Source organism: Sardina pilchardus, chromosome 3 (assembly GCF_963854185.1).
Source record: "Sardina pilchardus chromosome 3, fSarPil1.1, whole genome shotgun sequence".
NCBI lineage: Eukaryota > Metazoa > Chordata > Actinopteri > Clupeiformes > Clupeidae > Sardina > Sardina pilchardus.
Window position 1 is genome coordinate 36,880,228 of NC_084996.1, and position 25,034 is coordinate 36,905,261.

At 47.2% G+C, this 25,034-nt stretch overlaps 1 protein-coding gene across 1 annotated transcript in view; it reads right to left on the reverse strand.

Moving 5' to 3' along the window:
- The window catches only part of tnrc6c1 (trinucleotide repeat containing adaptor 6C1), a 43,469-nt gene extending 22,685 nt beyond the window's left edge, over positions 1-20,784 (reverse strand). The window contains exons 1-4 of the mRNA XM_062533134.1: positions 20,668-20,784; positions 11,481-11,583; positions 10,921-10,942; positions 1,253-1,660 (exon numbers count right to left, since the gene is read on the reverse strand). Of these exons, the coding sequence (XP_062389118.1) occupies positions 1,253-1,660; positions 10,921-10,942; positions 11,481-11,583; positions 20,668-20,714 (580 nt within the window). The 5' untranslated portion in view covers positions 20,715-20,784. The remainder of the gene's footprint in view (positions 1-1,252; positions 1,661-10,920; positions 10,943-11,480; positions 11,584-20,667) is intronic.
- Positions 20,785-25,034: the final 4,250 nt, after the last annotated feature.

Below are 25,034 nucleotides of genomic sequence, written 5' to 3' on the forward strand. Positions count from 1 at the left end.
CCCACACCCACACAGATACCGTATGACATACAGTAGATACACACACACACACACACAGGGTGTGTTGGTGCGGGGCTGCAGCTGGGGGAGATCGGGCTGGTGTTACCGGCAGCGGTGAGTCACTGCAGCCCACTCTGCTGCTGGGCCTGCGCCATCTTAGCCCTCCTGCTCCCCAAGACCTGCACCTCCTCACTCGCCACACACACCATTCTGGGTAACTGACTACTCTTCTTTTATCTGTCTAACTCAGACAGACAGACACACCCACACACACACACACACACAAACACAGAGTACATACATGCACAAAGAAAGAGACTAGCTAACGACCCGTCAGTATAGGAAACCAATTCCTACCCTACAAAAACTGGATTCACAAGCAACAGTCTGCGAGTCTGCAGGCAACAGACTCCCCATTCTCCCTCCCACTTAATTCACTCCCCCCAGCTGAACAGAACAACAATAAGCCGCAGCTCTTAAAAAAAAAAAGATATAGAGGGATAAAATAGAAGAGCGGGAGCGTGAGGGGGTAGAGTGTGTGTGTGTGTGTGTGTGGGGGGGGGGGGGGTAGAGACATCCAGCAGAGAAGACAGCTGTGTTTACATGTGTACTATCTACCTCCCACGCGGATCTATCTGATCCCTAGAGGACCGCAAACTTCATGTTTTACTGCCCCCTCCTCCCACACCTCCTCCACTTCACCGCAATTCTCTCTCTCTCTCTCTCTCTCTCTCTCTCTGTTTCTCTGTCATACAATTTTCCAAATTGTCCATATAATAACCTATGTGGCAGTTCATGCTTGAAGGTATGCGTGTAACCTTCTTACAACTTCTACTCTCTCTCTTACTTTGCATCGCTGCCGATCGAGAGAAGTAAACAAAAGCTGCCTGTTGCTTACAAGTTGATGACATAAATAGACCACGGTCCACAAACAAAACAAATGGTCCACCAATGGGGGGGCAGGAGTAGGGAGAGGGGGGAGAGGAATCCCACTGCACTCAGACCAGCCAAATGCACCACATGTTCAAACGGGCCCAGGAGACCTGCTCTGGCCATGCTACACCTGGTCCCACAGGGCTGTGACCTCTTCCAGCGGGGCCATCAGAAATAAGAGGAAGAGCTGAGGAGTCGGACTGAAAGGGTCAAAGGTCAAGGCTCTAGGTTGGAGACGCAGGAGGGTGTGTGTGTGTGTGTGTGTGTGTGAGGCGTGGAGAGGGAGCGTGTTGGCGGCGTGAGCGGCGGTGGTGCTAACCTGATGCCGGGGCTTTGCTGGAGGCTGCTGGTGTGGGCGTGGGGCCGGAGGCCGAAGACGAGGAGGACGACTGCTGCTGCTGCTGCTGGGCCGGGGGCGGGCCGGGCGCGGGGCTCAGGGGCAGGGTCCCGGGCGGCAGGGGCTGGCCCCGCTTCAGAAGCTGCTTGTGCTCGTGCTGGCGGAAACGCGGGGGCACCTCACGGGGCGGGTAACGCGGACCGGCCGTCTGCTGCTGCTGCTGGGTCTGCTGCTGCTGGGGAGCGCTAGAGGTGCAGGAGGAGGAGGAGGAGGAGGAAGAGGAGGATGAGGAAGGAGCGCGCTTGCCATTGCCACTGCTGCCGCTGCTGGGGGGCCCGGGAGGGCTGGTGGGGGGGAGAGGGGCAGGGCCGGGCTTGGCAGACTCTGGCACTGGGGAGACACAAGAGGCACGCACACACACACACACACACACACACACAAACATACACACACACACACACACACACAAACACACAAGGGTTAGCCTACATGCTACAACCCAGGAAGCTACTTGGTCATTAGGCTGGAGATCCAGGGGGCAAAACCATGAAACAAAGCAACCAGGAACCAGAGGGGCTGCCAGGGCAGCTCTGCCTTCGAGTGACTATTCCAGTCCTTAGTTCTTACTGTCGTCATCACTGATATCATCCTATAATGATAGTAACCACCAAGAGCTCTCACAAGTACAGTGGGAGAGACAAGGGGCATGTCTCTTTTTTAAAAGCCTTTAAAAACAACATTCATGAAATCCTGTTAAAAGAAAACGGCCCTCTATTGCCCTGTAATGCCCCTACAGCGAACAGGCTTCTATGAGGACATGCTTGACTGCATTGGGAGGGAACATGTGAAACGTCTGCTTTTCCCCAACACTCCACCACCAGAGAAGCTCGCACTTTCACACTCCAGTGGAGTAATCCGGCTCCCCAGGCACACACCTATGGATTACACAACGCCCTTTTCACACACACACACACACACACACACACACACACACACACACACACACACACACAGCTCATGCTGAACTCCACAGGTGGCAGGGCAGCCAGTAGGAGCTCCTAGTGTGGTGTGTGTGTGTGTGTGTGTGTGTGTGTGTGTGTGTGTGTGTGTGTGTGTGTGTGTGTGTGTGTGTGTGTGTGGTGAGGAAGCGAAGGCGATGTTCCACACTGACAGATGAGAAATGTAAACAGTCACCCCACACGAGGCAGGAAGACGGCACCAGGGTACTCCGCCGCCGCCGCCACTACTGCCGTGCTTTACATAACTGCTCCTGCTACACCTGCCGAGCGCAGATGTCACACTTCCTGTTTGCGGCGCGGCGCTCGAACCGATATGGTCATCATCGCTGCATCGAGTGACACCTCTCGCAGCCCAACGTCGTAACGCATGGAATGTGACAGCAGTGGTGCCTGGAGGCTCCAGAGGTTTGCATACATTTGCTCTGCTCTCAGAGTTCTCTGAACTCTTATGACGGCACATGAAAACCCCCTCCATAGAACTGAGAAACATGCACTTAGATCCGACATTTGATAACCGTGTGTGTGTTTGTGTGTGTGTGTTTTCTCTCTCCAGCTATGCACGAGTATCATGTAGGGAGTAATCTTTGCCTGCGGAGACGTGAAATACTACCACGGTCACACACAGCGCACACCTTTACCCCATACAGTGTGTGTGATGGCCTACACATCTTGTGCACAAGTATGTCCTGAAGTGTTTCACGATTTTTACGAGGACTGAAAGGAGAAGAGCTCCACCAACCTCCCTTGTGTCTGTACAGAGATGAGCTCAGAGATCAACACTGAGGAGAGTCATGGGCAGAAGCTTGTGTGTTGTGTGTTGTGTGTTGTGTGTTGTGTGTTGTGTGTTGTGTGTTGTGTGTTGTGTGTTGTGTGTTGTGTGTTGGTGTGTGTTGGTGTGTTGTTGTTGCAGCAGCTCCTGGGAGGCCTGCGGGTCTGCTCCTCCTACTCCTCTGACCTGTGTGAGACTCCAGCTCCACAGGAGAAGTGACGGGCCACAGGGAGTGCGCAGGGCAGGCTTATGTAAGAGAGAGGCCCTCTTGAAAAAGCACACAACCTGATGGGCACACACATAAATACAGATTTTTGTACAGGCGTGCGCACGCACACACACACACAAATCCCTCAACACTGTGCCTCCACCTCTTTTTTATTTCCCTCAGCTTCGCCAACCCCCTCCTCCATCTCTCTCTCTCTCTCTCTTGCCACTTCTCTTCCCCCTTTCACTCTCTCTCTGTCTCGCCTTCTTTCCCTCCCTCCCTCTCTTCCTCTCTCCCAATCAGGAGGAGAGTCCTGCCGCACAGCCTCAGTGAACGCTGCACTCAGTGACGCCAAATCCCCTGATTAATTCCAGCTCTGCCTGCCTGCCAGCCGCCAGCTCTGCTGGCCAACGAAGGGAGGAGCTCTCTCTCTCTCTTCTCTCTCTCTCGCTCTCTTCTCTTTCTCTGCATCGTACAGTCTTTCTCTCTTCCTCCCTCCCTGTACTCCTCTTTTCTCTCTGCATATCTCCAGGCTTCTCCTCATCCTCCCATCTCGCTTCACACTTCTCTTTTTTTTCGCTCTCTTTTTTCCCCCCCTGGTCCCCTCTTCCCTCCCCCCTCTCTCTGTGTCTTCCTCCCTCCCCCTCCAGCTGTCACTCACCCCTTTCTGACCCACTATTTGTCAGTGGTTGCGAACGTGCCGCGGGGGGCAAACACACACACACACCGGGTCTTGCTGCAGACGGGTTAAATCACACAGATAAGAGTCGTGAGGCGGGAGTTGAGCCTGGGCCCGTCTCGGTCGCCAAAGTCAGCAGCACAGCGAGCTGCGAGGGGGGGGGGGGGGGGCAGCCTCATCTCCACCAATAGCAGCGCAGCATCAGGAAGAAGAGGTCTGGCTTGGGGGCGGACGAGGGGTGTTAAATCCTTGTTTGTGCAGCACAGTCCCTGGATATGCACATGCATGCACACGCACACGCACACGCACACACACACACAAATTCACAATTCTTTTGTCACAATTGGTCTCTTTACTGGCAATTAAACAACGACTACCGTGTTTATGTTGTGTGTTTCCCTATATCAATAAATGGACATTTCAACATGCTGGCTTAAGAGAGAGGCGAGCTGTAATCTGGGTCTGGAACGGGAGAGTGAGCAACCCCCTCCCTCCTCTCCTAACACGACAACATCAAACGGGTAAACAAACAAACACACACAAACAAACAAACGAAAGCCTCGGGCGCAGCAGTTGCTGCAGAGCCAAAACACTCAGCATGCTTAAAACACGAAAGACCAAACAATAAAGAAAAACACACACACACACACACACACACACACACACACACACACACACAAACAAACACTGAGACCGAGAGTTTAAAAAACACAGAGCTAAACACAACTTCTACATGAATGAATTATCGTGTGAATGAAGGAGAGAGAAATTGGGTGACCTCATATCCCTGGTTTATCTTCCATCGTTATGTGTTTGGTCATATCTGTCACCAGGCTCATCTAGAATGGATTGCGTATTCTCAGACCACAATGAGAGTCCTGTGGATCACCAGAGCATCACATCCTAAAACTATCACAGGCGTCTTCCTTGCCACATCGTTTGTACCAGTACACACACACACATCATCTTAGCGAATAAATAGAGTGCCACTGACAAACAAACAATACCAAAGCAGACCAAAACAAAAACAAAATAACACTAAACTTTTAATTTGTCTTTCTGGCGAATGTGCAAATTTGATCTAGAGCGCTGATGGAGGTCTGGGAGGCGCGGGGTAATTTGCCAGGGTCTCGGACTGCTGATGTTTGGAGACAGCGAGCACCTTGGGCTCCTCATGCGGAATGTGCTGACTGGACATTCCCTCCCGGCGGCGAGCAATTAACGTGTTTTCCTCATCTGTGGAGACGGCCGAGGCGGCACACTCGAGGCAGCACCGACGGCAGCTGTGACGGCTGTCTTAAGCACCATTATGGGCTCCGGTCGATTCAGACTGACTATGTGACCTGCCACTGGGCCTCGCATCGGCCCGATTCGTTGAATAATGAATACTAATGCTAACGAATGGGGAAAACTGTCACACATTGATTCATGCTTGATCAGCATAAGGTTCTCTACACAACCGTACGTCGTAACATTCCTAGTGACTTTCCCTAGTAGTCAGTTACGTTTTGTCGAAAATATGAAGTGTTAGGGCTTACTGGTGAACTAAACTGACATTCCCACCTTGAGGTTTAAGAGTAATGGGTGGTTTGAGGGGCTTGGGCGAGTGTGTTTGTTAGTGTGTGTTATGGGCTGGGTTTGTTTTTGAACAGAGACAGGAGATGTGAGATGAAATTCAGACAGTGTGAGCAAGAGAGAGAGAGAGAGAGAGAGAGAAAGATAAGAGAGAGGGGGCTGTTGCTATGGAGACATCCACAACCTTCCCCTATCAGTCCCCTCCTGATGCTCAAAGCGCAGCCCATACTCCCATCCCAGACAGACAATCATGTAGTCAATAACAGAATACAAAACAGCCTGCTGCCATTCTTGACTGGTCAATCATTTCTGACTCAATCCATTGTGGCCGGTTACAATTTAATAAACAAATATATGGCAGATTATCCTGTCCTGGTAATAATCTGCTACAATAAAAGATAAGATGTGCAGCCACGCTAAACACATTCGGCCAATATCAGAGTGGGCACGGAACTGTATTCCAGTGGGGAATACCGCCAGAGACCAGCTGGCTTACGACAGTGAACATTATTTTAACAATTCCCCAAAGCACATCAACCACTCACAAGCAGGCCTGGACCACCGAGAGACAGATGACCCGAGACCGAAAAATCTGAAGTACATGCAATAACACACAGAGGCCAGTGGCCCGATGGACATGATAGTCCCAATTAACGGCAAGTCACATTGCTGTTTTACCCTGATTCAAACAGGCCATAATGGGGACTCAATGATGGCATGCTTCATGGCTTCAAAGCCATGTTTGTGCAGGATGTCCTCGTTACTTCTGGGGTTCTAAAAGTCACACCACTGGAGTACATGGAAGGGATTCACTTGGTCTTTGACAGCAGGGAAGTGCTCTGGCCAGTGTGCATCTGAACCCTGGAGAATAAGGGCCATGGGGCTGTGGGACTGAGCTACAATAGCGAGCAGCTAAAATATGGCCAACCTGATCAACTCTGTCTCCCTCTCTCTCTTTTAGCCTTTCCTCATGCCCATACTTAAGAACTCACCCCCCACTAAGAGAAAGACAGAGAGAAAGAGAGAGGGAGAGAGAGAGGGAGAGAAAGAGAGAAAGAGAAAGAGAGAGACAGGGAAGGAGAGAGGGAGAGACAGAAAAGGGGAGGGAGAGAGAGAGAGAGGGAGAGAGAGAAAGAGAAAGGGGGAAAGGAGAGAAAGAGAGAGAGAGAGAGAGAGAGAGAGAGAGAGAGAGAGAGAGAGAGAGAGAGAGAGACAGCAGTCTGGGGAGCGCTATAAATATGGCCCCGGTTGGAGGCTGTCTGTCCCCACCACATCAGCCCTGCTGTCATCCGTCACTCGCCACCCCCCTCCCCCCATCTCCCCTCCCCATCGCTCCCATTCCAGAGTGACACACTAGAATACTCTCTCCAGCAAAACCAACAGCCCCCTCCATATCAGTCTGTCACGTCACCCTCACTCCTGATGGAATAGGAACAAACTGACGGCAGAACAGGATTGAAAGAGCTCGGCAAAAAGGTCAGACAACACACAGTCTATGATGTCTGGTCCCTAAACTCAGCCAAACATGAAAACCAGAGCAAGAAATCAATGGAGGATATCACACAAGGCCTGGATCTGCCAGGCATGCAGAGGGAAGGAAGATTTCAACATCAAACGTGCACTTGGAGGGGATGGGAGATATTGACTACAGCAGTAACCAAATGACTGCCAGATTACTCAGATGGATTATGGCTGAAATAAATGATATAAAGAAAAACAGCAATGCCAAAATTACAGAGTGCTCAGCAGCCTCACAGCCCGGAGTCCTGTCAGCATGAGACCCAAACAGGTGCGCTTCACGGGGAGACCACAGAAAAACGTCCTTGTGAATGGCAATCGGGTTTAACAACCGGTTCAAGCGGGCTCGCCCTGTTCCAAGCACCTGCGTAGATGGAGAAATTCTCGCCCTGAGAGGGTCCTGGGAGATTAAGATGACACCTCGCTTCTCTCTCCCCTCTCCCTCTCTGTCACCTTCATCCCACATCTTACATGCACACTGGGGATGTGTGGGGACGCACAGGGACAGCACAGCTGTGGGGGAGAAGGGGCTGTGTGTGGCTTTGTGACTGAGTGTGGGCCTGTTCATATAGTAGGAAAGACAAATGTTTATGTGGGTTAGAGAGACACAAAGGAGGTGTTTTTTGGTATCTGTGTGTGTATGTGTGTGTGTGTGTGTGTGTGTGTGTGTGTGTGTGTGTCATGTGTGACATGACAACCTGTAGACCTCGTGACAGGGAGGCTGCAGCTCAGGGAGCTGGGTATGACAGCAGTGTGTCTCTGTCAGAGATAACACACACACACACACACACACACACACACACACACACACACACACACACACACACACACACACACACACACACACACACACACACACACACACACACACACACACACACACACACACACACACACACACACACACACACACACACACACACACACACACACACACACGATGGAAAAACAAGGATAAGTGCGTATAACGAATCTTTTGAGACCTCCACTCTGCGCCCCATCCCAGCCCCCCACGCACACAAGCAGACGAGTGAATCTAGGCCAGTCCACGGACGCGTTTACTAACATCAAAAGGAAAAGAAGGGGGCCGCACAGCCTGCTTTTGCATTACTGAGGGATGAAGTGCTTTCCCGTAATAGGCCCCGCTGTTTGTGTGTGTGTGTGTGTGTGTGTGTTTTCCCACATGCTGGAGCAGTGGGGGTGGCGGTGGTGTGTGCGTGTGTGTGTGTGTATGCGGAGGGACCATGTTTTTTCAGTCGGTGGAAAGCGAGAGAGAGAGAGAGAGCGAGAGAAAAAAGCTTCTGAGGCCCCCTGGGTTGCCCTGCTGCCAAAACCCCCAGACTGAACCCACAGGAAACCCGAGTGTGTTCTCACTCTCTCTTTCACACGACTCTCCCGCTCACTCTCACTCTCGCCCTCTGCTTCGCTTCTCTCCGATCTGATGTTTGTCTTTCCTCCGGTTCTGTCTCTCCTTTCACTCAATCACTCACAGCAGCCGCTAGTCCAGCTAGCCTTTCATGGGACGCCCATTCCTAGTGCCATCTCCTGTGCAGCCCGTTTCTAGTCCAACACACCCCTCATCCTACACCCCTCAACACCCCCTAATGCCTTCAGAATGTCTGCTTCTGGCCCATGAAATCTCCTATCCCTAATGTGACATCCAGTCCAGTCTCCATTCATGTTTTTTCTCCATGTTCACTCTCTCTCACTCTCTCTCTCTACTTCTCTCTCTCTCTCACTCTCTCTATCCCTTCCGCTCATTGCAGCTCTCCCTTTTTTCGTTTCCCCTTTCCTCCCTGACAGGGGCCTCCTGGCTGCACACTGCTGGACGAGGACAGTGTAGTCTTACACGTGGCTGTTGCACCCCCCACCCCCCCCATCCCCCATCCCATCATCCCCTGCTCCTGCTCCTCCTGCACGCGCCCCGTCCGGGGAGTCTGCTTCCACGCGGCCCCTTCTCCCCCAAGCGATGCGGAGTCAGCCCTGTCCCAGACGCCAGTCCAACCCCGCACTCAGCCTCCCCCACAGCACTGCCGGCCCACGGCCTCCTCCACGTGGCGTGGCTGACCCGCCTGCAGGGCCAGGTAGCGCTGGGCATCAGGTGTGCTCATGAGGCTCACCTGAACATATAGGGCCTTAAATGATTGCAAAGTCAGTGTAAGAGCAAAGCTCCTGTGCAGCGCAGTGCAACTTTAGCTGAGCCAACGCTGTTTGTGCTTAGGATCTTTCTCATGGTAAAGAGAATTGGCATACAGTAGTTATTAAGCAAGCGCATAGGGGCCCGTAGTGTTGCTAACCACACTGAACTGATAGGTTAGAACTTGAATTCAGCTCATAAACTTGATATGTTTTTGTGCAATGTTTTGACAATATTGCACAATGCGGTTATGCCAATCAAGCACCAATTGAGCTGAACTGAACTGATGCCAAAGGAACACACCTGCTGATGAGCATTCATATTTGCATAGTGCTATGTATCGCTGATCGAGGCATGTTCTAGGTGAGTATGTGAGCGTGTAACGCAGTACAGTGAGAACAAGGCAATGCGAGAGCGTGCTCACGTGAGTGCACTGGTCAGCCTCGGAGACGTGGCAGACCTTCGGCAGGGATAAGGACAACCAAACAAACGCATGAGCAGATTAGGAGACCTAACTGGACAGAGGCCAAGTGGCCATTCCACGAAGGAAGCCTCGCGAAACTTACTGGAAATTCTCTGGAAGGGCTCAACATACACGCAGAGCAAGACATATGACTCCCAGATGATGTTCGAACAGAAGGTCAATGTTTATACTTCTTTGCGCGATTGCGTCAATAAAAGAATGAATCAATGGACAAATAATGAACAATAATTGTTTGTGTGACTGACTGCATCAGTGATCATCTGTGCATGTGTTTCTGTGTGTGTGTGTGTGTGTGTGTGTGTGTGTGTGTGTGTGTGTGTGTGTGTGTGTGTGTGTTTATAATGGTTGTAAACAAGGTCATGTTCGGTTCAGATCCCTCTCCTAACACAACCTATTGCTCATCCTTGCACCTGAGTTTTGGTTAGCAAACAGCATTCCTGGCTTCCAGGAAGCTCCTGCAGCTAGCACTGGAGCTCCATCAACACATGCGCTAACGAGCATCACGGCTGCCAAACACCAAGTCCCTGACACTCCCGCGCGGCCTGCTCAGGGGACAGTGCAGTCCAGGGTCTCTAATGGCCCCCGGTGGACAGCACTCAGTGCATCAGGCCCTGGGGAGGACTCAACAGGATTATACAGATGAGGAGGGTGAGGATCTCTAGCCCTTCCAAGATAAAGGCAAATGTCGCGCTCAGATTCGCTCTTCACTCTCACTTTCAGCTTTCATGTCTTTCACTTCCCTTTGCCTCTGTGTGCTGCTAGCGTGTTTTGAGGGGACGAAGTGGTTACGTGGTCTGGACCACGTTATGGTCACCAGGCCGAAGCATTTATGTCTCCCACTGCAGCTAAACAAAGGACTGTCTTCCCTCCTCCACAATCTTTAACACGGCACAACAACACAAAAGACAGACCTCAAAATCCAGCAGGAGGCAGGTTTCATATGCAACACCTACTCTGCATTTCAGAAACACACACCATCAGCATCTCTCCTAATGGACTTCATCGCGCGCCGTCATTGCGCCCGCACGCTTGGTTAGCCCTGGCTGAGATGAGCGAGGCCTCTCTCTCCCCCTCTCTCTGCAGGCAAACGAGCCCACTGAAACGAACTGAAAATAAATTGGATGCCGCATCAAGCGGTGGAGCCCAAGGGGAAACATGGCGCCATGTTTTAAATGCTTATTACAACAGGGGGTGTATGGAGAGGGGGACGGGGCAAGGGAGAGAAAGGGTGATCGTGTTAAGCATGAAGTTCAGAACTCACCTTTGGTTTTCTGTTCAGCAGCCTGAAAAAGAAGAGAGAGAGAGAGGGAGGAAAATATGTCAGAAGAGCAGTTTGCAGTTTGCCAACAGCACTGACAACAGAGCAGGTCAGCGAGAAAAACATATGCCACAAGAACCACATGCCACAGAAGAGTTCATGTTGACAGTGTCGGTTACACAACTGGAATAGCCTAATATTCAAATCCGCCTGAAGGAGAGAACGTCTCTGGCAGCGATACAAGAGGACATGCAGACCAATGAAGCACTCGGAGAAGGAGCGGTAACATTCCTACAGCTCAGAACAGTACTCCTGCAGCTCAGTCACTGAATCTCTAGTCTGGTGTTGGAGGTGATGTTCTCACCTAGACAATTAATTGGTTGACTGAGGCAAGCTGAGAGCATGTGGGCTATTCCAGCCAGAGTGTGCCTATGTGTGTTTGAAGCAACTATAATGGATGTGAATCAGCCTTGACATGAATATAGTGCATCACCACTGCAGTTTACAGAGGTGTTCATTGGCAGTGGAGGAGTGGGGAGTTCGGGATGAACGGCAGGCTTCACCTTTTTCTGAGCAGCGTCCTTCTTTTTCTTTTCTTCTTGCTTTTTCTTTTTCTTTTCTTCCATCAAATGGTTCTCTGTTTGTGTTCCCTGCTTCTGCTCTTGGCTGTGGAAAGCATAGATAGGGGGAGAAAGAGAGAGAGAGAGAGAGAGAGAGAGAGAGAGAGAGAGAGAGAGAGAGAGAGAGAGAGAGAGAGAGAGAGAGAGAGAGAGAGAGAGACAGTGAGCGAGTTAGTACAAGGTCTGCTTGATTAAAAAAGGCAACTCGTTGGGTGATACGACAACTATGGCTTTCCACCCAATTACAGTTTTTTTCAATCGCTAACAAGCGTTTGTCCATTCAGTTGACACATTTTCAAAACTCTAAACACAGTTAGCACAGCATCGGTCTTTTGTGGCCATACCATTCACACATTTCATGTTGTTTTCACACAGTATGCAGTCAGTGAATACATTTTCACAATGCATACATTTTCTTGACAGACAAACTATACCTCCCAACAAAACAATGGATCGTTTTTGTATTATTTTCGAATGTTAACACACAACATCCCACAATAGTTAAAACAATATTCCAAACCTTAGATACAGTATAAAAACCTCTGCTTCTGCAATGTTATCAATTCAAAAGCAATATATCTCAGCTGATAATAAACAAACAATCGAATAATTGACACACAGATGATTTATGTTGGGTAAATTGGGCCAGCCACAGCTAATTCCAGTCTATCTTAGACTCAGTGGCAGGGGTTATTTCTCTCTATTACATTGAAACTTACACAGTAAAAAGAGGAGGTGATGTTTTTGGAAGCAAAAACAGAAAAAGACAAATACTGTAATGTCTGGACGGGGAAGAGTAAGAGTAAGGGGCCCAGGGAGAAGAGCAGGTCCAGTGAGAGATGCAGTGAGAGGTGCAGGAGCACTGAGAGGAGCAGGTGCAGAGATTAGACACAGTAATATTGTGCTTTTTTTCCCACCCCCTTTTTATCTGGGCTTTTTGCTGTTGTTTCTTTGCTCAGAATGCTCTTGTGTTCTATCACAGTCTACTGTAAACAGTATTTATACTGCACCTCCTGTAGGCCTAGTGAACAGGGAAAAAAAAAAAACTGGAACGCATTTGAATGTGAACATTACATCTAGACATACAGTTCCCAACCAAGAAATTTAGTGTAAAAATGCTGGATTGCATGTTTTGCGTGCAAATACCTGTAAAACTGAAACATAAAAGTCTATGCAGTTTTTGTAATGTGAACAGTAGCCAGTATTTTGAAACCTAGTGTACTCTGATTGACTGCATGTATCTTGTGAAGTGAAAATAAGTTTCATTCTTTGACAAAATAACTTCATTTTGAGTCAGGTTTCCAGTGTTTTGGTAAAGTTAGTGTGTGCAGAGAAATGACGAGGTAGTGTATATGTAACAAAATGTGGTGTAAGAACATGGGATGTGCTTTTGAGAGGAAAATTATCAATTTGGCCAATTGTGTTTTGTAGGTGAGAGTCTGTGTTTAGAGTTTTGAAAATGTGTCAAATTAATGGACACTTGCTAGCGATTGAAAAAAACTGTAATAGCGTTCGGAGACAGAGGGGAATGGCAGTGGCGGCTACTTCCCAGAGCTATTGAGCCAAACAGCAGAGTGTTTCACAGGAGAGACTCAGCCACAGATCTCTAGGTGCTGCTATCACACCATCATTACCCAGTGACAGCGACAGCAGCAGTCATTATCGCACTCAGACGACACGCTCCCGCCGATGAAAGCCGGCCCGGAGCGCTGCGGGAGCGAGACTGGTCTTCCTCGTCTTTCTTTGAGGCCGTCAGGTGTGGAAGTGAGGAGAGGTTTGGACATCGATCAGAGCGGCCGGGAATGAAAAATGGCTGTGCTCAGTTAGGCGAGTTTATTAACAGTCCTCAGCGAGAGGGCTCAGTGGGCGGGCGGCTGCACCTGCTGTAGTCCCCCCCCCCTCCTCCACCCTCCTCCAACCCCCAACCTGGGGCTGCTGCCTGGGAAGGATCCTCAGCCACAGATGGGTGACCCAGTCTGTTTCAGGCTACATCCATCACGTGCACCACATGGAGACCAGCAGCGCCACTGGAGACAGACTGCTTTCCCCAGCTCTCAGTCATGCACACACTACAGCAAATGGAAGAGAAAAGTTCCAAGAGAGACAACACGAGAGCTACGGGAAACGGTTTGCGTCCATAGACCCGCAACAGCTAACACTCTGTGTTATACTGTTGCCATTGTTTTTTTTTCCAAGGCTAGCAACGAGGCCTAACCTCCGACAGCCAGAACACTGGGATGCTTGGGCATTCACCAGGTGTGACATAACGTCTCGGCATCACCTCAGGTGGCCTCTGGGCAGTGCCAGCAGGCACAGCGGAGGGGGCCCTTAGCCAGACCTCAGCTCTTTACACACACACAAGCATCCAAAGATGTGCCAAAACCGTTAACATGCTTCCTGACAACGTAGTGTTCCTCACTTACATAAAGAACAGTCATAGTAGGGATATAGCTATATTTAGAGCTAAACATATGGAATGTGACATTTTGGTGTAAATTACACATAATAAAGTGTAACTCCGAAGTAAAAACAACCCAGTTACTGTAGTTAACCACTTCAAACTTTTGATTGAGACTAGCAGAATTAGGTTATTTGGTGGTGTTTTGAGCAAGACCGTTTATTTGCATTATTATTGAATGGGCTTACAGTGATGCTGACAGGGCAAGATGCCACAGTGCTATTTCATACCACTAACAATGCTCAAAAGTGTAGAATTACACTTCTGTGGTAGTGTGGTGAGGGGTTCTACAGACAAACTGAAATATTGTAAGCTTTGAAAGAGTACAGAGAGGCTATAACAAGACCTGTATCTGTAGGAAGAATATTCCATAGCTTCCTGATCCGGTATAATCAAACTATCAGGTGCATTCGATCGAAACAGCTCTGTGCAGATCTGGCTAAACGAAAGGCAGGTTTGTGTTGAAAGACTCAGCTACCGTAATTTCCCGACTATTAGCCGCGGCTTATACATTGCTAAATTTCTTCAGTTGTGAGGTTAATACAAGGAGGCAGTTAATATGGTGTTAATATGGTTTTGTGTCTTTTAACTTGCATATAACACTGTAATATAATCCTGCGGCTTATACACAATGCGGCTTATATGCGGGAAATTACTGTAGGTCTTTCACATACTGCAAATGACCAATGATCTAAGGAAGTCTGAGGTAAGGAAGATCTAAGGTAGTCTACTCTTAGCTACATTTTACCCAACTTTATAAATTGTCCATATATCTACTGGCCACTTAGTTACTAGGCTTTTCTATTATCATCTGGCACCTGTCATCTATTATCAGACACCTGAAGGGTGATATACAGTATGAATTCAATTCTGTGTTTCAATTCGATCTATGACTCACAAAAATTCATAAAACACCACTCTAAGCCCAGTCTGAAGCCCACTATAACTTGTAGTTAACTTTCTACCACTTTAGCTATGCTAGTACTAGTTTTCACATTCCCACCCAAAACGCTTCACATGAATCCATTCATTCTGTTGGAAAAGTATGGGAAATGGGTGCTTTTAAAAATAAGCGGATAAAGTTCTAAAATCTTGCAGCTTTAGTAGGTCCCTGGGGTTCATGATCTGCTCAGAAAGTAGCTTTAAATGAAGACAACACTGCTTACAGCTAAACTGAGCACTGCACTGGCATTTAAGCAGACAGGCACATTATCAGCTTAGCAACTTTTAAGACTTTTTGCGAAAATATTACTGAAAAGAAAAAAGGGCCTCACTCATGTAGGCTACATACTTTCAAAGTGCTCCAGCTCTTGTTTGTTCTGCCAGAGAACATTTAAAGCCACCTAACCCTTACAAAGGTTCAACAGCAAACACGAAGAGTGAATACTTTCATCTACAACAAGCTACACAGTTGTTCATCATCAACCTACCACAAATGATTTAGCAGCTGGCCATACATTTGTAATGTCAACAAAAGACCATTCATACCAACCAGAGAGAGAGAGAGGGAGAGAGGGGACTAAAGATAAGATAAACTGAGGGTAAGAAGACAGAGGGTAGGAGAGACAGGATGAGATGGCTAAGGGAGGGAGACAGTACCAAGGACACAGGAAGACACTCAAAGGGAAACCACAGGTGACCACCTGGCTAATATCATTGGACATAAACAGATCAGAGGATCCATTCAGCCTGACTGGTCGTGCTAACAGAACCACAATCTCAGCAAAGAGTGAGGCACTCGAGGCTTTTAAGATTTGTTAATTATATCCTTTTAATCACAGAGTCATTAACCTGCATTAGATGAAGCCTCAACTCTAACACTTCAGATCACAAAATTTAGCAAGAAATAATGACAGGAAATCTCCTGCATTCAAACCACAGTATAGTATTGGAGCTGAGCACTCAACTATTACGGCTATGCATACACTTATGCATAATACCAGTAATCCAGTAATAAACTGAAATATTATTGGTTTGTAAGAGATAAAAAGGCAACATATGTTGACTGTCTTGGAACATCATAAATAGGACTTGCAAGAAGGATGGAGAGGAATCAAAAGAAGAGAGAATCAAAAGAAAAGGGGAAAGAAAACAAAAAGGAGGGACCCTATCCTGTCATGAACAGGTAAATCAGATGATGCCGATGAGAAGGATTCTGATTCACCAATCCATTCCTTCCGAGGAGACAGAGGGATGAAGGAGGAAGAGAGCAGGGGAAGGGAGGAGTGGTTGGGGGTCTAGACACTCTCTCTTGGCACAGGGCCAGCGCTGCAAGACTAACACTTACGCAGGCAAGACATGTAGCGCTCATCACTAATGGCATCACTCTTAACAAATCCCTGCTTTGCACTTGGACGGCAACATCAGATGCAATGATCAAACCAACAGAGAGTTCTATATCAACAATCTCCTTCGCTACTCAAAACCACAATATGGCTGCTCTGTGTCTCACAAGAAGTCTTCTTATTGGCATCATTAGACACAAGCTATGGTGAAGCATATCTATTATACTGTATAATAAATGCCCATTATCATAATACAATGTTTCAATAAGCACAGCATCATGTGGGCTAATTTTCTACCCTACAGGTCTAGACAACCATAAGAGGCAAAGTAGTAGAGTGAAAAGCACATGAATTAATAAACTAATAAACTACAAGAGGAAAGGCTGTTGCATTGATGAGTTTCCCAAAAAGACACACATGAAAAGAAGCCCCCCCATGTTGCCCTTCAGCTTCTGTCCTACAAAAGATTTGTCTAAAAATAACGTCTAGCCTATGAATTGACTCATGGCCAATTCAGCTACTGTGACTTTCATCGCCTTGCAAAGTCACTAATGACAGCACTTTCATAAGCTTAGCCGACAATTTATTGCTCTAATAGATCACACAAAAGTCCCCCCACAAAAGCTCTCAGTCATTGCGCTCCCTTATAGGCCTTTCACCATCAGTGCATTCGTCTCAATGAAATGCAAAACATGAAACGATTCAGCAGAGTAATGGGTTTAACTTAAGAAGAGACTCATGTCACAGACGGACTAAATTAGGCGGAGTGCAGGGATTAGTGCTGATGGATTGAGGGCAGGTGTTAAAGCAATCTCAATGCCTTGCCTTCAAGGAAATACCTATATTTTTTTATTTATTTATTTATTTTTTAAGTCAAATTGAACCTATTGAGCAGATGAAAAAGAGGCTTTTTAAGGCCACGGACAGTGTGCTTTTATCACAGAAATATTGAATTAATAGTAAAGGCAAATACATCATCCTTCAATATGTCATTAGAACAAGTAAAGCTTTTCACATTCTAATTACCATTATTTTCATTCCCCCCCCCAAGTACGTCCACTTAAAATCCTTCACAAGAACGGAACAAGTACTCTTTTCTGAGAGTCCACCGAGGACCACGGCTACTGAGAGGGAAAGGCAGGGGTGATAGATAGTGTTTCTCTTTCATACAGCTTAGATTGGCTTTGCCTGGCAGAGCTCATCCAAGGGCACCAAGCTGAAAGCGAGAGCCTGGCATTGGCATGGCACATGCCAGCTGTAGAGGTTCCAGGTCGTGCCCTTCCCCCTTCCCTTTGGTGCACTTCACATGCCTGGGAACAGAAGAGAAGCACTGTGCGATGCTGACCGGAGACAAATCCGCCGGTCCTGCTAAAGGCTTCATGTTTTGTTAAATGTCCCCAAACAGCTATAAACAGTGGGAGGGCCAGGAAAGGGCATTGAGCGTGGCTGTAAGACCACACAACCCACTGATCTCATCAGACAGTCAAGCTGATTAACGTCAAACAAGATGGAAGACACTAGTTAGTTCTCCCAGTACTAACTACAACTGTATACAGCATCCTGCCCCTGGGGTTCTCCCCCAGAAATGACTCTACTAAACTGAGAATGGCCCCTTGCCTTCATGTATACCAACACATAAACATCAGATGTAGAGTGAAGAACATAACATGTTCTTACTACTTATGTTTCCTACACTGAAAAATAACACCGCCAACACAAATTAGAGGCACAGCATGGGTGCTTGATTGTAGTGACTCAAACGATCACAGCGACTTAAAAGATTGCGTAAAACACCTTCATCTTCATCAGAACTAGTGCTAATGGAGCGGCAGTTGCATGCTGCAGGGATGTTCCGTACACCTGCCTTCGCTGAATCTGCCAGAGAGAACAGTCCCTCAAAGAGGATCTCATTAACCTGCTGCTGATACTTCCATCGCATCAGCCAGCCAGCCAGCCAATAAGAGGCAGCGGAGAGTCTGAGCCACATGCTGTGATGGCTGTCAATTCTTTCACAGCCCTGCTGGATGAGACTGAAGCAGACATGATATCAGATCGTGATTCGCTTTTTCAGAGCGAGAACAAAGCTCCTCAGATATGCTTGTGACGGATGCCTGATGCCTTTGCTGCTGGGGAATGCGCAGAAGAACCGACCACAAAAAAAAAGCTTGGGGGAGGATAAAAAAAAAGTGGCTGCAGGCTACGTCTGAGCGCTTGTGTCTTTCACTAGATGCCAATGAGCACAGGGGATGGGAGACTGAGTGACTAGACGGAGTGACAGGCAAAAGCTTTAAATACTTGGGAGAGCTTGTGACTTTAGTGGTCAGCAGCTAATAAGAAAAGGGTAAGCTTCCAGGGAGCCTGCACTGTGGCGCGCTCTGCTCACGGTAGTGTGGAACAGAATGGAGGAATCCAGCATTACCTGAGCTGTATGGTAATCAGAGCATTAGGCGGTCACTCTACTCGCCTGCCCTCCACACCCCCTCCAATCTCTCACAAGCACTGAAAGCGCGGCCTCTTCAACAAGACAGAGTGATGACAGGAGATCTCTTGACCCCTATGTGGCTGACACAGAGAGAGAAAAAAGAAAGAGAGCTCTTCTCCCTGGCTCAATTTGCAACCATGGCACATTATCCAGCCATAGGACTGATGTTAATAGGACCCTCCCTGAGTAAGCAGCATGCAAGCATTCACCAGCCCACTCTCGCCATGTCTTTCACTGCCCTTTGGCTGTCTGCCCATGACGATAATGACACAGAGGCACACACAAACCGTTGGAGGAGACAGGAAGAGAGGGATGGATGATGTCGACAAGGGATGTCACTTGCAATGTAGGGGAGAGCAGTTGGCAATATGGACTTTTATCAGCAATGTGTGTGGCAGTGGAAGCCGCAGCCCAGATTGGTAGGCTACAATTAAATTTCTCTTTAAAATGAACTGATGAACTTCAGTCTCACTCAAGAAAGGTGTTTGTGCAACAACATCATTGAAACTTCCATTTGAACTTATCATCAATTTGCCCACTGATGAATGTTACTGTAAGTACTGTAGCCTAAACTGGGGGACCGGTTGCTCACGTCTCCTGACAACCCATCAAAACGCTGGTTGTTCATTTATTTATCGCTTTCAGTTGGATGACTAGGGCAGTCAACCGAAAGAGTTGCCTACAGATGGTCTTATGAGTGCTCCAAGTGTACAACATATGCACTGCAATTGGAATACCACTCCTACCTGGAACCCTCCAAAAATACAGATTCTGATTCTCAAATGTCGCCCGAGGTCGAGCGAGCAGTGATGTCTCGCTGGATCGAATGATGTAGTCCCTACGTTATTCGCAGGCAACTGAACGCGTTTGCAACCACTCAAAATCATTAAGGTGACCATGTTCGCATTATTAGCCTACTTACTTTCTCTCAATATGTGTACATTTAAAACGAGCCCCATTCATTCGAAAATTAAGTTAACCAAACAGGATGTCAGCGCGAGCGTACCCGCGATCTTGCAAATTTACTGGCGGGTAATGTCAATCAAAGGGTATAAAATAGCTATTATATTTTCCATAACTTTCTTTTAGAAATCATTGTTTTTCATCATTCATTTCAGAAACATTAGTAAACCCATCTGAAAGCAACGGCATTTCTGCATACCGTGGCACCATATTATCAAAAAATAAGTCGCGCGGGTGCGTTAGATCAGTGGCCCGTCCATTTCAAAGTAAACAACACAGCATAAAATCACTACGAACTACTAGGCTACCTGCCACAGGAAAAGGCATATATGACGAATTAGCAATACTTAACAATACTTAACCCCGCCCCTAAACATATTTTCCCAAAGCGATTATAACCATATTTCTTACCTTATATCGAGCGCTGAGCTTTGGCAGCTAAAGGTTCAATGTGGTGCATTAATCGCACTGAAAAAAACGGAGCTCTGCTCTTGATACCCGTAATGACAGATAAATTCAGTCGCTTGAATGTAATGCAATGAATTGCTCAAACTCACTGCAAGATTCGCATCGCTTTGAAAAGATAATGTTGACCGTTGCTTTGCTCTCCAGTGAAGGAATCCTCTTCAAAAATGTAGGTTTATTTTTGTCCCTCGCTCAGGACATAAAAAAAACAACAAAACACCAGTGCAAACAGTGGGAATGCTTCGACGATCGACTAACTGCTGCTTATTTCAGCAAGCCACGTATATTAACTTATCCAGCTAAAGCATTTCGGCATCGCGTCTGCAGCTATCCAATTTGGTGCACAGTAACAGGCAGTTTGAGCTTTTTTGACGTATTCACATCGAGAAAGTCGATGCACGGTTTTAAAGTGCAAAAGGATTTTTAAATCAGTACGCGAACAAATCACTTTGTAAATGCATCCAGTAAAGCAAATACTTGCAATGTCCAATGCATGAAGAGTAAGGAAATTCCCAGATATCCATGAAAAATGTTGTTCACTGAATTGTTGTCATGAAGCATTTAGCGGATTCTCTTACGCAGTGCTCCAGCAGCCATTTTGTTGAAACTGACAACAAGCAGTGCAGTGCACGTCTGACTGAAGTAAAACAGGAAGTACCCCATTCCCTAACGTCACATGGCCTCCACTTACAAACAAACTGCCCCTCTAAAAAAAGACTCGCTGCTCCGCCTTTTCGTTTCCATAACAACAGCCACCCCCTCCCCCGCACCCATCGCGTGAGCGCGCGTGCGCGCACGCATACACACACACACACACACGCATACACACAGACCTAAGCTAATGAAAATAAGCTTCCTGAGCACCCATTGCGAGCCTATAGGCCTACGCTGGGAATAAACGGACGAAACACAGTAAGTCTTGTACAAATAGCATTCCAAATAAAAGGAAAAGGCAATAGCCTGTTTTTTTTTTTTTTTTTTTTTTTTTAAAGTAGGCCTAATGAAGTGCTAATGTTTAGTCTACAGTAATGAGAGAAAAAATGTTGTAGGCCTAGCTGTCACCAATAGGTGGCACAATTTCGATGACACTTTCATAGGCCTACAGCATGTACTGCTACATGATACCTCTATCATTGGTTCTGTGCAGTCAGTCCATGGCCGGATCTAGAATGGGGCTAGGGGGACAATGCCCCCCCCAAATGTGTCTTCTGCCCCTATATGTGGCCGACAGACTAAAATTGAGTCCAAATTGACACCCCTCCTTCTCGGTTGTATTGTTCGTGGGGTAGGCTACTCGTCACACATAGGCTACCCCACTCATATCATGTGAATGAGTGGAACCCAGGCTTTCCAATGATATTAGAGCTGTGACAGACAGTTGAAGACAGTTGAGACAGTGAGAAAATTAACGTTGAACTTACATGAAATTAAATCATATGTGTATTATGCACACCCATACTATCTGTGAAATATCTCAAAAACTCTTCTCTCAACACATGGCAAGCCATATATCAAAATAAACAGCAGACCTTACCGGACATGAGAATACGAAACATAAATCTGTACAATAAACTGTGGAGTAATTTCAGTTTTGAAATTGTAGTAGCCTATTCTACATTGTCTCAACTTAACGTAATGTATTGTAATGTAAACTATTTATGTCAGTACATTTTTGTAAATTGCTTAGCCATTGAGTATCCTCCTACATGTTTCTTATATTGGCATATTCCAAGCAATCCCACAAATATATGTTTCCACTGGCTTGCTTCCTAGTGAGTTAAATGTTTTTCTTGATAAAGGCTGACATAAGGCATAGAAATATCACCACATCATACTTTGGTTAACCCAGACAGCATGTATAGCTATATGTATGGTTATTACATTTAAAAGGCTTGTTACAGTTGTCGAGGCCAAATATAACCATGGTCTCTAGAGGCAGGATGCTGTATTGGGTTAGGTACTACAATATAACGCTTGAGGTATGGCCTTGTCAGTTGACGTAGCACAAAGCCAGTTCCACAATTTCCTGAAACCTCCTCCTTCACCCCAAAAATCTTGTTCATCTCGTTCCATTCTCCTAAATCATGCACATCACATTGCATTTTGCACATTGTTTGTCTTGTTTTCAGTATATTGTATATTGCTTATACATTGTCCTAATGTGTAGATTATTGTCTGTGTGCTGTATATTGTATCATATTTCCTATATTGTATATTGTCTATATGTTGTTCTGTATTGTCTGTGAAGCTAGTGTGTGTTCCAACTCACTTGCCCAAATGAATCTAATTCTGATTCTGATTTTATTAGTCACATCTGTCACAGCCTTATGAGGTTTGAAGCCACAAGAATCAACTTAATTGAAAGCTGCTCAGCACAAACTGCGTGTGCAGACACGCACGCAAATACACACACACACACAAACACGCAAATACACACACACACACGCACGCACGCACGCACGCACGCACGCACGCACGCACGCACGCACACAGACAGACAGACAGACAGACAGACACACACACACACACACACACACACACACACACACCATGAGAGAGAGAGTGTATGTTACAATAAGGGTATGTGAAAAATAGATGTAAAAAGATAGCCTAGCTTTGACATAAAAAATAAAGCTCTAGACAACAGATCAGTCAAGTAAAAATCCCCTCCACTGAGAGACACACAATCACACAACCATTTCTGCCCATCAATATTTTAGCAAACATCAAAGAAGATAAATCCGTTTCTCCGCATCCAAAGCTTATGTGTTTATCTCCTCGTTAAGAGACTAAAGCAAACATGATCAGAGCAGCAGCCAAATATTTCTCAACCCAATGAGCCCAATCTTGATCCTACTAAAGACGTCTCTCTCTCTCTCTCTCTCTCTCTCTCTCTCTCTCTCTCGTTCTAGAGCCATGCTGCGAGGGACACTCAGCCTGATTTGGTGGGTGAGATGAATAGAGGCGGATGACGGCCCTATTTAAGGAGACATTTAAAAAGTGCTGCCTCAGAGATTAGGCCCGGGGACAGTCCTTCAAAAGAGGATAAATTAGAAAATGATCTACACCGAAGTCATCCGCCTACGATCGGGTCAGAGATATGCAGAGAGGATATGGTTGAGTCAAAATGCAATCCTTCAACACACACAATGATGGAGCGCATTTAGGGGCAAATGGAACAGGTTGATAGAAGACCAGTAATCTTGACCACTTGTCATTTACCAGTAGTGAATGGAACAGCATTATTCATTTGCTGTTGTGTGCTCCTTTGCAGGCACTGATGAGCATGCCCGACGCAGACGGGTTAAATGTCAACGAGGGCAGACTGGGGCAGACACGGGTTGTGACCCACCCCTGAGCGACCTCATGCGAGGATGTCAACACTGATCAAGGTCAGCGGGAGTCTATAGGCAACCCCACCACACTGGCTCCGAGAGATACAAGTGACGTCTGGTCAGGGCCAGTGTGACATCTGTCCCCAAACACACGGGGGTCAGAGGTCAGTCTGGTGATGCGGAACGTGTATTAGCGCATCACTGTTTGTTGTTAGCGCCAAGGCACATCAGCTGGAGCTGCATGATTCACATGGAAACGCAGAAGTACACACACACAGGCACACACATACACGGTGGCCAGTTGGTACAATAGCTGTGTAATATGTACTTTAAGCAGACCTCCCTCAGGACGCCGTAAGAGATGGGCTACAAGAGGTGTTAGCACCAATGAGTTTTTATTCTCTCTTGCTGACATGCTAACCTCCCAATCCCAGGTGCTGCAGGTTGCAGGTTCCAGGCCGGTGGAGGACTGACCGGTGCGGTCATTCAAACACAGCGCGGTTGCACACACGCAAACACGCACGTTTGTAATGCATACACAGACATAGACATACACACACAAACATTTCTGTCATGCTCTCTGTCACGCAAGCACACACAATATAGCCTGAAGACGGGGCATTTTGTTTGTGTGTGTGTGTGTGGTGTGAGAGAGAGTGAAGGGAGAAAAGAGGAGATAGAAGGAAGGAGTGATAGACAGTGTGAGATAGAAAGAGAGAGAGTTCCTGGTAGAGATAGAACATTGAGGATAGTCTCGGGTTGATGGGGAGGGTGATGCTCCTGCCCCTGAATGACAGAAGGGTGTGTGTGTGTGTGTGTGTGTGTGTGTGCGTGCGTGCGTGGAGGGTGGGGGGGTTGACAGAGTAATACGAGTAGCATCTCTGGGCTGCTTTAATTTCCCTGGGGTGGGGGGAGTGGGAAGCACAGGCTATAACAAACAACAGCACCGCACTGGGCAAACAACACTTGAGGCCTGTCTGTCTCCGTCACACCCCTGTATCTCGGGAAGACACAAGCTGGTTGCCATGGTGTGCTTGGCTCTACCAATGCCAAAAAAAAGGACAATATGAAAGATTAAATCGATGGACAGCTTAATGTCTTGGAGTTATTGGCTATGCCCATGTTTGAAGTCAGCAACCAACCAGGAATATTTGTGTTAATCAGATTTGTATTTCACATAAATCTCATGAATTTCTATGGCTCAAAGGCGACCAAATAACGGCCCGTTTCAAAAGCAGCACATGAGATGACAGAGCAACGCATCGACTCTAAAGTAGGGTTCAGACCAAAGCGTCCCGACGAGACGAGACGAGACGAGACGCGACGTTCTAAAACCTTGCGACTCAACGTGTTTAATGCTCTGCGATGGCTTGCGACTGCTTGCAACTATGTGCAACTTCTAATTCACACCGCTGCAACTCAGTCTCGTCGCGTCGGGAATCTTTGGTGTGAATTCGGCTTAACAAAAATCTAACCTGATCTCACTGAAGAGTTGAATTGTCCATCAGT